Here is a 12,053-nt window from a genome sequence, read left to right on the forward strand (position 1 = left end):
TCTTATTACAAAGGTTACCCTTTAAGCGCACTATTATACATATACTGGAAACACTCTAGATCAATATAAATTCAAATTTTCTATTTTTATAATTTGTAGACTTTAAGGGAAATTTATTTCAATACTTTATTTGAAGATTGTAGATCAATCGTGGTTATGGTCACGTGCCATTTTTTAATCACACTCAAATCACTTTGATGATGATGTTAGACCGACACATTTTTCTTCTGGTGCATTCATATTAAAATAATTTTTAGATTAAGCGTTTTTTGCTCTTTTCTATAACTTTGACTTTGAACTGGTGACCCTTGGGTTAATACTCACCCAATCAACACATTTGGCTACCCTGGTTGGCTATTTCTGGTTTTTAATACCATCACCTGTTGCAATTATTTTCTTAATTAACGTCAAATTAGATTTTAGTTTTACCAAAGTTGGGAGATTTCACAAAGATATCTGCCGTTATACAAACTTATATATGTCAATGTGTGTGTGAAATTCTTGTTTTAAATATACAGCTTTATAACTTTGATTGCTTGTGAAGACCGTTAATGTCTAATATAAATTATATGGCACATGCACATATAAAATATATATGTTATGTATATTTATATATAATAATAATAATGAAAATAATATGTATAATCCAATTAAAGTAGTTGTTGTTGTTTTATGCAAAGTACATTTAATTCTGAAAAAGAAAACTTGTTCTTGTACTGCAACAATATACAACCGCCATATTGTCTCTAATTTATGGAGTTGTTGGAAAGGTGAGATTCTAAGCTTCATTAATAGTCGTTTGAAGTGAACTATAATGGGCAAATAATAGAAAGACTTTTTAATTTAAATTTCGCGCGAATACCCATTTGTCGAATTACTTTTTTTTTCTAGGTTGGTTTGACTGTCAGTGATATCTGTGCCAAATGCCAAATGAAAGTAATCAATCAAATCAAGTTTTAGTATACGCTTATCTTTTTGAAGTACATATAGATCATTTCGAATTTCTTCCTATCGGCCAAACTGTCAACAAGGAACACAATATGAGTATTATGTGTCGTTTGCGCGAAAGTAGGGCCGACAACACTTGGTTTTTGAGCCACGATAATGCACCGCCGCATTCTGCATTGATTGTTTGTCAGTTTTTCGCCAAATTTTCAACAAATATCGTGCCGCAAGCACCGTATTCGCCTGATTTGGCTCCGTGTGACTTCTGGCTATTCAGAAAACTTTTTGAGTTTATTGAAGGTACATATTAGTCGTGAATCAATACGAGCATTGAAGGCAAATCGGGAATTGACTTTAACAACTTCGAAGATTGGAAAAAATGTAGGCACAAGTGTATTGAGGCCACGAGGTTTACTTTGAGGGGAACGACATGAATTTTTGAAGAATAAATGAAGAATTTTAAAATTATGAACAATTATTTTTTGCTCATAGTAGTATATATGAATCATATAAACGCTCCCCATGCCATATGGCGATGCAAAATCGTACCATTGAATAATTTTTTGTAAGCACAATTGTAGCCTTGTGAAAGCTCGTCAAGTATAAAAGAGAGAGAAGACTATTGCTATTCAATCTCAGATAAATATACAATGTTGCATACGCAACTAATAACAGCTACTATTGACTAAAATGCTATTATTAATATGCATTAGTTTGCTGTAATTTGAATTTCTAGACCTTTGACCAACTAGTTTCGATGGTAATCGAGTTAACATTTACTACAACATCTTTAAGGAAGGCAAAAAGGTCTATTTTACCCTAAACATTCATTAGGGTGGTATTCAATTTACTAATATATTTTGATTAACAGAAACATAACTCCAAAGCCACTCAAGTAGCGACCAAATATGACTCGTATTCAACAAAATTTTATTTAATTTCAACAACAATTTTCAAAAAATAAATAAAGCACAATTATCAACGCAGAAAAAATATATAAGCCAATATCGCCATATAGCATATTTCAGTGGCGAAACACTTTCATTCATTCACCATTCACAAGAAGGCATTAAGCATTTCTGTTTATTTGCTTAATGGAAGTTTGTTTCTAAAGTCTTTTGTTTATTAACACCTACATACATACATATGAATGTACAAGCTAAAATTGTTAAAGTATTTTGAAAACACTTTAACACGAATCTTTCTGTGAAGCTTGTGAATTCAAATATCAATCGTCCAACGCCACAATCTTCGAACAAATAGCTCAGATCAGTTCACTATAGCACATATCGCTCATTTGCTGCAAGACCGGCATAAGTCAAAAAAATCGATTCTCCAGAAAACGCGTTTAAAGTTTTCAACTGACTACAACCTTACACGGTGACTCCAACCTTACGCCTCTTCTCAAGCGGAGCATATAAGAGGTATTCATATGAATTTTTCACTCAACATGAAGTATGATATAACGAACAATTCTGCAGCATTAACTCAAAAATCACATTTTTTGAGTTATGCCGGTCTTGCAGCAAATGACCGATATGTAGTTGCCATTCAAGCTAACCCATTTATGAGGAAAAAATACATATCACCTAAAACTAATCAAGATAAAGATCTTCAGTAAAGATTTTTCCTTATTAAGTAACCCTAATTCGCATTTTGGACGAAGAGCATGCTGAATATTCAAAAGCTGTCATTACATCCAGAAAAAATAACAGTTTGGTGTGATTTGTGGGCCGGTGGAATCATCGGTCCATATTTCTTCGAAAATGATGCCGGCGAGAACGTAACCGTCAAAGGCGACCGTTATCGCGCCATTATAACTGACTATTTTATGGCTGAAATTGAACTTTGTGATCTCGGCCATATTTGGTTTCAACAAGACGGCGCCACTTCCCACACATCGCATCAATCAAAGGATTTATGAGAGCATACTTCGGTGAGCAGATAATTTCACGTTTTAGGCTCGTCGATTGGCCACCAAGATCATTTCATATCAAGCAGTTAGACTACTACCTATCTATATGAACAATCCGGTTCGATTCAGACCTTGGAGCAAAGCATCATCCCTGTCATTCGCCAGTTACCAGTCAAAATGCTCTAACGAGTCATTAAAATTTGCACTCAACAGATGGAAAAATCGTTGAAGATATTTACTGAGAGATCACTTCTATACAAACGGAACAACTTTCTCTCTTCAGCCAGTCAAAAATATTATATCAATTTGCTTAAAAGCTTAATAAATTTATCTCAAATCAACAATTTTCAGATTTTTATAAAGTCCGCAGCATTATATTTTCCAAATTTAATTCAATTCCTTATCACATTTATTTTTTGCTCCGACTAGTTAGCTTGACCCAGTAACCGTTCTTTGGCGCCACCTGAAAGCCGTTGTTACCCAACACCATGGGTATCGTTGACTTCTTGCCTGGCACAATGTGAAAGTCGCGCACCAAATAATACAATATTGCCTTTGCTTCCAAAAGCGCGAAACGAGAACCTGAAATAAAAAGAGATTTAACAATAAATAGAACACATTATATAATAAAGTTAGAAAGTCAATAACGCACCAATGCAGTTTCTGGGGCCTTCTCCGAAGGGCATATAAGTGAACGGCTTGATATTGTCTTTATTCGCACTGCTAAAACGTTCGGGATCAAACTTTTCCGGATTCGGAAAGTATTGCGGATCGTGCTGTAGACCCACCACGGGTATCATAATAGTTTGACCCTTCTTTATTTCAATGCGTTTACCGTCCGCTTCGAACACAAAATCTTTCGTACACTTGCGATCAAGATTAACGGCGCCCGGCCACTTCCGTAATGTTTCATTTATGACCATATCTAAGTACTTCATGCCCTGCAAGGCCTCATAGGTCACCTGTTTTCCCTCAAGGCGTTCGCTGACTTCCGCAATTTCCCGATACACTTTCTCCTGCACTTCCGGATTCTCCATTAGCTCTTGCGCCGCGAAACAAATCAGAGTCGAGACCGTTTCAAAGCCGGCGAAGAAGAAGATGAAGCACTGCGCTATCATTTCTGTGTCAGTCCAATCGCGACTGTGTGACTTTGGTGAGTCAGAGGGAAAGATACCACGAGCCTCCATGAGTAGGTTAATCATGTCGGCGCGACGGATGTTGTGCTCCTTGCGGTATTTCAAAGCATCGAGCACGAGGTAACGAAAATAGCTCGTTATGCTTGGATCAAATATCTCCACTTTTAGCAACTGAAAGAGAGTAGTGAAGTATGTAATGACACAAGTCGATCGGGCAAGAGTTGCAGTCTTAAGTTTTAAGTAATTTGTACTTACCTTCATTAGGCTCTTGAATTGCAGGAAAAGTGTGAACCTTAAATTCAATTTCCAATTGAATGTGGTCGCCTTTTTGCCCAACATATAAAATTGATTCTCTTTATTTTCGAAAGAGTTTACTTGCAGTCCAAACGCCGTTGACGCAATGACGTCGGTGGCGAAACGCGTCGCATAGTCCTTCAGCTCCAACTCGACACCCTTTCCATGTGCTTCCGCTTGCAATTGCTGCAAATATTTTGCACTATCCGCGGCCACCTGATTGATCAAATCGAACATTTGCCGTAGTCGGCTGCCGGTAAAGGCAGGACTGAGGGTGCTACGCATATCTTTCCACTTGTCATCCTTCAATTGAATCAAGGAGTTACAGAAGAGATCGTTTGGACTGTCACCGAAAAAGTCGCGATGGTTTACGAAATGATCAAAGTCTTTGACCGTAATTTTACGCAAAATTTCGGGATCTCGTATAAGGTATATAGGTGTCGTCTGGAAAAATATGCCATAAACGCTGAAATAACAAAAAATAGCTGTTACGATGCTTTCTTATTGGATTAAAGGAGATGTTTAAGAGATGAGAGATGAACCGAATATAGTAAACTAGAAGCCAGAAAGCTACCCTCTGAAGATTTCTCACTTGCTTACGAATATAATGGCAGTGGCACAAAGCATTAAGAGAAGATCGTAAAGTAATCGAAGACTTGCTTCATGCCGCGTACCAGTACACACATATTATCGATGATAACATCGAAAGTAGTAAGGAAACAGTGCTTGACCTAATAGTCTTCTATGCATCGACCCAACATATTTTGTTTAATGTTTTGGGTACTGAGCGTGTCAATGGTAGACCGAAGACCCGAATCTTTTCAAAAATGTCATTGACTAAAAGTCCCTAACGAGATGGCAACGAGAGCCGGGTCAGCGTAACAAAAGTGGACTGTGACTTTTATCTGGCCCTTCATCTGTTTGAGCAACGTTTTCTGCTACAACAACAGCATGAAGTGCTGAGAAGAGCATAAAAGCTATTTATCTCTACATAAAGTCCAGTTAATCATTGCCACACGCTAACTAAGAAGCAAGTCTATTGTGTGCTACAGACTATGAAAAAGCTTTCAGACAGCAAGTAATTGCATTTCATGACCGAAGCTTTGCATTTAGAAATGAAAGGGGCAAGGAAAGCTTTATGAACATATGAAGCTCATTCACTATTTTGAACAATGTTACACTTCAAGTGAGCGAAAGCACTTAACATCGCACTTTGCTCTCCTATAATCTTGCTTGATTGCTATTCTAATTGAATTGATATTAATCTTACTTAATTATGGTATTGTATACAGTGCGTTTAAAAAGTAATGTTTTGTTTTCCATAGAGTAGGTAGCGTTTATCGGTAAAAAAGATGTAATTTCTACTCGTTTTATATAATTTCATCATTCAAACGGCGTTCAGGTTTTCTGTGAAACTCCTCAAAACACCAAATCCATGAGCATGAACCTTTGAATAAATGTTTGTGCTTTTCTTATTCAAACACGTCTAAAGGTGTTGAACACTACAGAAGTGGATCTGTGAATATTATTTTCCTGCGCCCAAGCAACCTTTTTTTCAATGTGAGTTGTTGAAAGCAGGGCTTTGATTACAGTACTGCTGGGTTTATGTCCCATATTGTATCTATTTATATAACTAATCCTTCTTAAACAGCTTGATTCCTCCCTCTCACTGTTTTTGTCATCTTGGCACCTTAGGATGCTTCGTTAGAAAGTCTGCTTGAAAATATTTCTTATACCGAGCACGCACTTTCTTATTTCAGATCGAAAAAATCTGTCCGAATTGTACACGTGTCGTTATTTTTTGAACGCACTGTGTATGTTATGTGTGTGGAATGTCTAAGGCAAACGCCTGAAATGTTTACACGCTCCTACACTACAACAAAAGAAAAACATTAATACTGCGACTTATTTATTATTGATAATAATACAAATAATATCTAATGAATCAGCTTGTAGATAACTGCTGCAACAACAAAAACAACAAAGCAGCTTATAATGAGCCTATAATTGATATTTACAGTAATAATAGTATGTTAAAAAACCCTTCAGAAGGAAACGTCGGAAACCCTTTAAAGTGTGTGCAAAAACAACGCGTGTTACGAGCTTATCTAACTATTTTTACGTCAACTAGTCCCTCATATGTACATATATTGCCTACATGTCGAAATCATCGATACATTATTAGGTAGTCGAAAAAGTTTTTTCGTAATTTGTCATTAGATGTCGTTGCAGTTGTATATCTCCAGTGTTCGCTCGCTTCCGAATTATGTCTCTAGTGGAAAAATAGCAAAAAGTGGTCGACCAAAACGGAACATATTTGTTTATTTATTTATTAGTATAAACATAAAAAAAATAAGTTGAAGTTTGATTAGAATACGAAAAGACTTTTTCGACTACCCAATATATATAACCGTCGTACAAACTGGTCGATCAAAATCAAGTTCTTGTATGGAAAAATTGTATGCTATACCTACATATATACACCTAAGGAGGGTATTAAAGCTACAATGCAGCCGAAGTTGACGTTTTCAATTGCCGTCCCACGACAGTCGGGTCTAAGTAAACGAAGCGGACCCGGATTTCTATTCAGGCAAGGAGTGTCAACGCGGCAGCATACCTCGCTATTACTTTAGAAATGTTTTTCGACGTCACAACAACAACAACAATAACTTTACTCACCTTCCTTTGTGCTTATTATAGAGATCTTTGATGGTATAAAAAATGGAGCTCCGACGTAGGGTAATTTGGGTTAAACTGCCAAACACCGGAAACGGTTTGTCGTACGGTATACCACGCTTTTCGAAAAAGTCGAAATTCGCTGTGGCCCAACGATAAAATAAATACAGCAAAATCGAGCCGAGGAATAAGGCTTCCCACAACATTTTGTACAATTATAAGAACACACTTGTTTTGATTGACGTCTGCCGCGCAACTAATTGAAACTATGCAACTGAGCTGCGTTTTTACCATAAATGCTGTGCGCATTCTCAAGTGGGAGGGAGCATACATACATATGTAAATACCCATACATATGTATGTATGCACCAATACAAATATATGCAGTTATCAGAGCTTTTTCAGAAGCTTTATTCGACAAAGCGGTAAATACTTGATAAATATATATGTACATTTCTATTTTACTACCAAAAATATAAACAAAGGGCGCCTATCAGCCGACGGTGTGATAAGACCCAACCGCTTTAAGCTGTGCAACATGGATAATTATTTGTGAAATTACAAAGTTGTTAAAATCAACAATAACAAGTGTATAAATTTCATTCAACTTTCTGCTTAAAGTAGTTTTTGTTGCTATTGGAGCACAACAGCGTATATGGGATACTCCATACACTTGCCCTCTTTGAGTGAATCACGCAGCCAATCGATGCTTAAGTGCCGCGCCGTCGGTTTGTATTGATACCTGCGAATGTTTACACAAATACAATTACAATAATTATGAAATTCAAAGTGGAGAATAGTTCTCACCTAAGTGCGCTGAAGTCATCACTGGAGAGTAGTGTCGCTGCGTGCAGCACAATATTTGCATCGTTTGTATTTTTCGTCACTAAACCACCATTCGACACAAAAGCACACTTCAACTGCTCATCGCCTGCTTCGCTGCCAAAGTATGCCACTAAATTCTTAAATATGTCACTTTCCTTTTTCACAACACCACCGAATTGTTGCGTTTGAGATTCTGTCTTTACGTCGATATTCTTAACGAAATCCCGAAATTTATCTTCTTTCTTGCCGAGCGAACTGAAATCCAATTTCGCTTGTTTACCAAGCTTTCCTTCAATTTTCACCTTGGTTGTAACATTTTCCGGCTTCACTTTTGGGCTCTGCGTTTTCCTCTTCTTATTGTCGCTCAAATCTTTGTCCCCCTCGTCAGCTTTTCTCTTCAACTTAACGCTACTTCCCGGTAGGTCATCGTCCTCATCGACAGCTTTGGGCTTTTTCTTTGGCGTGAGATTAATTTTGGAATCAATTTCTTCAATTTTTACATTTACCACCCCATTCTTATCCTCACAATTTGAAAGCAACAAATCCACGTTCACATCATTCTTTGAAGCCTCATAAAGTTTCTGCAGATATTCCAAATCGTTGGCATGGTCGGCAGATTTGTCTACGCGAAGCCTCGTTATGCGCGGAAATCGTATAGAAATCCCTGCCGCAGTGTGTGCTTCCGATTTGGTGAACTCTGCACCCGTTATCTCCCAAACGGGCATTTTATTCGGCACCTTTGCTAAATAATCTGGCACTAGGGCCTTTTTGCATAACAGCCAGTTGGGCACTTGGTTTGGATCGGCGCGCTCCATTAAATTCATAAGCTCCTCATGTACTCTCTCGTTTTCGGCATCATCCAGGCCGGAGTGGACTTTGGTAACCGTCTTCCAGAGCATATCTCTACTGTCATAGCAGCCCATTAGGAATATACTCAAAATACCGCCTTTTTTGCCGGAACCAAACCAAGCGCCCAGCACAACCAAGTCTGCGGTGTCGGCCATTTTGCCGCCAAAAAGGTAGTCCTTCTTTACTTTCAGCCAACCACGTTTGCCGGGTTGGTAGGTGCCATTTGGATTCTTCAACACCACACCTTCGAGATTTGCTTTTATAACCTATAAAATGAGCATTAATATAGTATACGCATAATTCAAATGAAAGCAATATTTCAACCAACCTTGGCGGTCATCAGCGATAGCTCGTTCTTCGTTTTTAGAAACTGACTTTCTGAAAGCTCAACACAAGATTTTATAGGATTTATATTTTCCTCTAATATTTTTCTGCGTTTGTGGAAAGGTCTAAACAAAAACAATCGTATTAGTAAATTTGTTTGTAGTTTGTAACTCATTTCACATACACGCTTGTCAAGTCCTCCCCTTTATAGAGCAGACAGTCAAAGGTGAAAATGCACACCTCTGCGTGTGAAAATTCTTTCTTTTTATGCGCACCTAAAGTACCGAATGGCAGTAAACTACCAGTTATGGTATCGACTAAAATGATTTCTGAATCCAAAATCATATCGCCGCCTCCTGGAAAAGCCTTTAGTAGACGATGTAATATTTGTAACAAGGAAATTACATAAATATATAAATTTAGCTTACCTTTGGTATGAGTTCATGAAATCTTTTGATTTTATGGTCCATCACTGGCTTTAAATTTCGGCTGAAGAACCTAAAAAATAAAAATATTTCAAAACACTACATTTTTTATTTTATCCAAAAATTACTTGAACTCGCTCCCACGTTTGTGTATTTGTACGCGTTCCCCGTCGTATTTTATTTCAGTATATAAGCCGTTTGGACACTTTTTAAAAGCTTCTTCAACGGATTTGCAGGCATTAGCTAGCATAGGAGAGATGGGTGTCATTACTTGTACGCTGCCCACTTGCCCAGTTATCTTGAAAATGAAAATTAGATGATATAAAAACTGCCAATTTAAAAACGTTTAAAAAAATTTACTTTTGTTGCTTTAATAGGTGATGCTACTTTTTGCTTCCCCGTACCGGCGAATTGTTTGACGACTGCGGTCAAATCTCGAGACGATTGATAGGCAGGGTAAGCGAGTGGCCCAAATGCATCGAGAATGTGGCGTGCGCCGGCGTTTATACGCAAATCTTGCTTGATGAGGCGCACAATCTATATAATGGTATTATTTAGAAAAGATTTTGTTTTTCAAAAATAAGATAAAACTAAATATTTTCCACACACCATTCTTAAGTCCAAAGCAGTTGCTTGCTTGCATATTTGCCGGAGCAGATCGGTTTGTTCGTCCTCTTTTGTACGCTGTTCCAGTTTTATAAGAAACTCGTCAACGTCTTGAAGATAAAGTGTGCTTTCTGTTTGCGGTTTCAGTTTTTTTGATAACTCAAAATACTTGCGCAACGTTTCAGAAACATCGCCATCTGAAAATATTTAATTTCATAGTTCAGTAACATTAATTTTAGGAGACTATGTATTTATACTAGCCTTGTTCCAGTTCACGTTGCATCTCCTGCAGCTCACAAGCAAATATACGGGAAAACAACTTCAGCATTTGTTTGTTTTGTAAATTGTAGACCCGGTGACTAGCGCCAGGTATTAGCATTTGTATCCATAGTAGCGTATCTCCTTTAAAACTTTTCCGATCTGAACCTTTATTTAAAAACTCCTTCAACAATTGTGCTTTGCTATTGTAACTGCGCTCTTCACCAATTTCATCACAGACGCGGCGAAATGTTTCCAGCCGGTTGTCCTGAGTTTTGCTCATTTCTTTCGTAAATAATCGGCTTACTCGTATTGGGGGGGCAAAGTGTTTTGTAAATAAACTAATTTGTATAATTTTTAACATTCATGTACAATTTAAAAACATAATACAAACAATTTTTTTCCTATTTCTTCTCACAGAAAATTGCAAGCAAATATTTGATTCGCGTGTAAACAAATCCGGCCGTTTTGACACTGCTCAGCTGTTCCCCACAGTGCCAAATGTCAACATCATTCCAGTGTTATCGCCCTCGAGAGTGCAGTGTCGATTTGAATTTTACGGTGGCGCCGACGAGAGGGTGCAGGCAAGTAAAAAATATGAATACATTTTTATTAGAAATGCAACGTTTTTCATTCCAAACTTTCAGATAAAATTTTTAGATTTCCACATTCCGGCGGAAAATAAAAACGCTACAGAATGCAAGGCAAATGATGTGCTACAGCTGCTAACCCAAGTGCGTGGGAAATATGAACCAACTGAAACATTTTGTGGAGCATTTCTACCCAAGCCAATTATGTCGAATGGGCCGAAGTTGTTACTTCAATTTATTGGCCGGTATCCGCCTACTGGCTCGAAAATCAATTATTACGGTTTCAAAGCAGAGTATAAGTTCGTAAAAAGTACGTTGACATTCAACTGTATAAAATTCATTAATTGTCATAATCCCTGATTTCCAATAACTATTTTCAGATTTTGGGATATCCACGGGACAGCAGGTGGATGAAAATTGTACCTTCACGTATAATAGTACAGATCGGAAATCAGGATGGTTTGGGTCACCTAATTTTCCCGGTTACTACCCACAAAATATGATTTGCCATTACTACTTCTATGGCGAACCTGATGAGCGTGTCATCATACGATTTACTTTCTTCGATGTTGAGGGTATCGGCACGTGAGTCCATTTAATTTGCATTAATTACATTGTATTAAATACAAAAATGTGTGCTTTTAGTTGTGAATATCTGACAGCAAGCGATTATGTGGAATTTTCGAATTTTATGAGCACCGATCGCAAATATGGAAGATACTGTGGGAAACGTGACAAATTTGAAGTGCGGTCAGATGGTCGGTTTTTCCGTGTTTCCTTCTATTCAAACGACCGTTTCGATAAAACTGGTTTTCGTGCTCTCTACGACTATCAAGGAAAAAGTTCACGCGTGGAAAATACTTCAATGCAGAGCTATATATCTGGCAGTAGTGGTATCCTTAAATCATATTACAGTCCTCAAAATGCATTTACTCTGATATTGCTGAAATTATTTGCAAATTTCAAAATAATTAATTAAAAAAATTATATAACTAACTGTGTTTTACTGCATTTTTGAATTCTATTGATGGTGTTTTTTTTGAAAATCATTCGACGTTCGCTACTTAAACAGTCTGGTTTTTGCAATCGGAAGACACCTTATCTGGTCATACAAACTTTCAAAATTTCAGTTAAGTTTTCAGTTTTGGTTTTAGTTATATGAAAGTTCTGTAAAGAAAATGAAAATATAATATGTAAAGATATTGTTACC

General features: G+C 37.2%; 4 protein-coding genes across 4 annotated transcripts in view; 1 reads left to right on the forward strand and 3 right to left on the reverse strand.

Moving 5' to 3' along the window:
• Positions 1 to 11,844, forward strand: part of LOC105225826 (suppressor of lurcher protein 1) — a 44,628-nt gene extending 32,784 nt beyond the window's left edge. Inside the window, exons 8-11 of the mRNA XM_029550045.2 lie at positions 10,674 to 10,837; positions 10,901 to 11,153; positions 11,224 to 11,428; positions 11,489 to 11,844. Coding sequence (XP_029405905.2) covers positions 10,674 to 10,837; positions 10,901 to 11,153; positions 11,224 to 11,428; positions 11,489 to 11,822 — 956 coding nt within the window. The 3' untranslated portion in view covers positions 11,823 to 11,844. The remainder of the gene's footprint in view (positions 1 to 10,673; positions 10,838 to 10,900; positions 11,154 to 11,223; positions 11,429 to 11,488) is intronic.
• Positions 1 to 12,053, reverse strand: part of LOC125776420 (glutathione S-transferase D1-like) — a 111,069-nt gene that overhangs the window by 70,064 nt on the left and 28,952 nt on the right. The gene's annotated exons all lie outside the window — the stretch shown is intronic.
• LOC105225824 (probable cytochrome P450 9f2) lies at positions 3,205 to 7,243 on the reverse strand. The gene is made up of 4 exons (XM_049448184.1): positions 6,970 to 7,243; positions 4,252 to 4,756; positions 3,513 to 4,167; positions 3,205 to 3,442 (listed from the first exon to the last, which is right to left on the reverse strand). The coding sequence occupies exons 1-4, from the start codon at positions 7,170 to 7,172 to the stop codon at positions 3,270 to 3,272; spliced, it is 1,536 nt and encodes a 511-aa protein (XP_049304141.1). The 5' UTR covers positions 7,173 to 7,243; the 3' UTR covers positions 3,205 to 3,269.
• On the reverse strand, positions 7,354 to 10,746 carry LOC105225823 (DNA ligase 3). The gene is made up of 9 exons (XM_011204458.4): positions 10,257 to 10,746; positions 9,999 to 10,192; positions 9,750 to 9,926; positions 9,518 to 9,687; positions 9,393 to 9,462; positions 9,149 to 9,330; positions 8,969 to 9,089; positions 7,774 to 8,906; positions 7,354 to 7,708 (listed from the first exon to the last, which is right to left on the reverse strand). The coding sequence occupies exons 1-9, from the start codon at positions 10,615 to 10,617 to the stop codon at positions 7,600 to 7,602; spliced, it is 2,517 nt and encodes an 838-aa protein (XP_011202760.2). The 5' UTR covers positions 10,618 to 10,746; the 3' UTR covers positions 7,354 to 7,599.

This window comes from Bactrocera dorsalis, chromosome 2 (genome assembly GCF_023373825.1).
Source record: "Bactrocera dorsalis isolate Fly_Bdor chromosome 2, ASM2337382v1, whole genome shotgun sequence".
Taxonomy (NCBI): domain Eukaryota; kingdom Metazoa; phylum Arthropoda; class Insecta; order Diptera; family Tephritidae; genus Bactrocera; species Bactrocera dorsalis.

Coding starts and splice junctions, on each gene's coding strand:
- LOC105225824 (XM_049448184.1), bottom strand. CDS start 7,172: ATGTTGTGGGAAGCCTTATTCCTCGGCTCGATTTTGCTGTATTTATTT. Junction 4,168..4,251: donor AATTCAAGAGCCTAATGAAG/GTAAGTACAAAT, acceptor ACTCTCTTTCAG/TTGCTAAAAGTGGAGATATT. Junction 3,443..3,512: donor AGGCCCCAGAAACTGCATTG/GTGCGTTATTGA, acceptor TTTTTATTTCAG/GTTCTCGTTTCGCGCTTTTG.
- LOC105225823 (XM_011204458.4), bottom strand. CDS start 10,617: ATGTTAAAAATTATACAAATTAGTTTATTTACAAAACACTTTGCCCCC. Junction 9,463..9,517: donor AAACGTGGGAGCGAGTTCAA/GTAATTTTTGGA, acceptor TTTATTTTTTAG/GTTCTTCAGCCGAAATTTAA. Junction 7,709..7,773: donor GATGACTTCAGCGCACTTAG/GTGAGAACTATT, acceptor AAACATTCGCAG/GTATCAATACAAACCGACGG.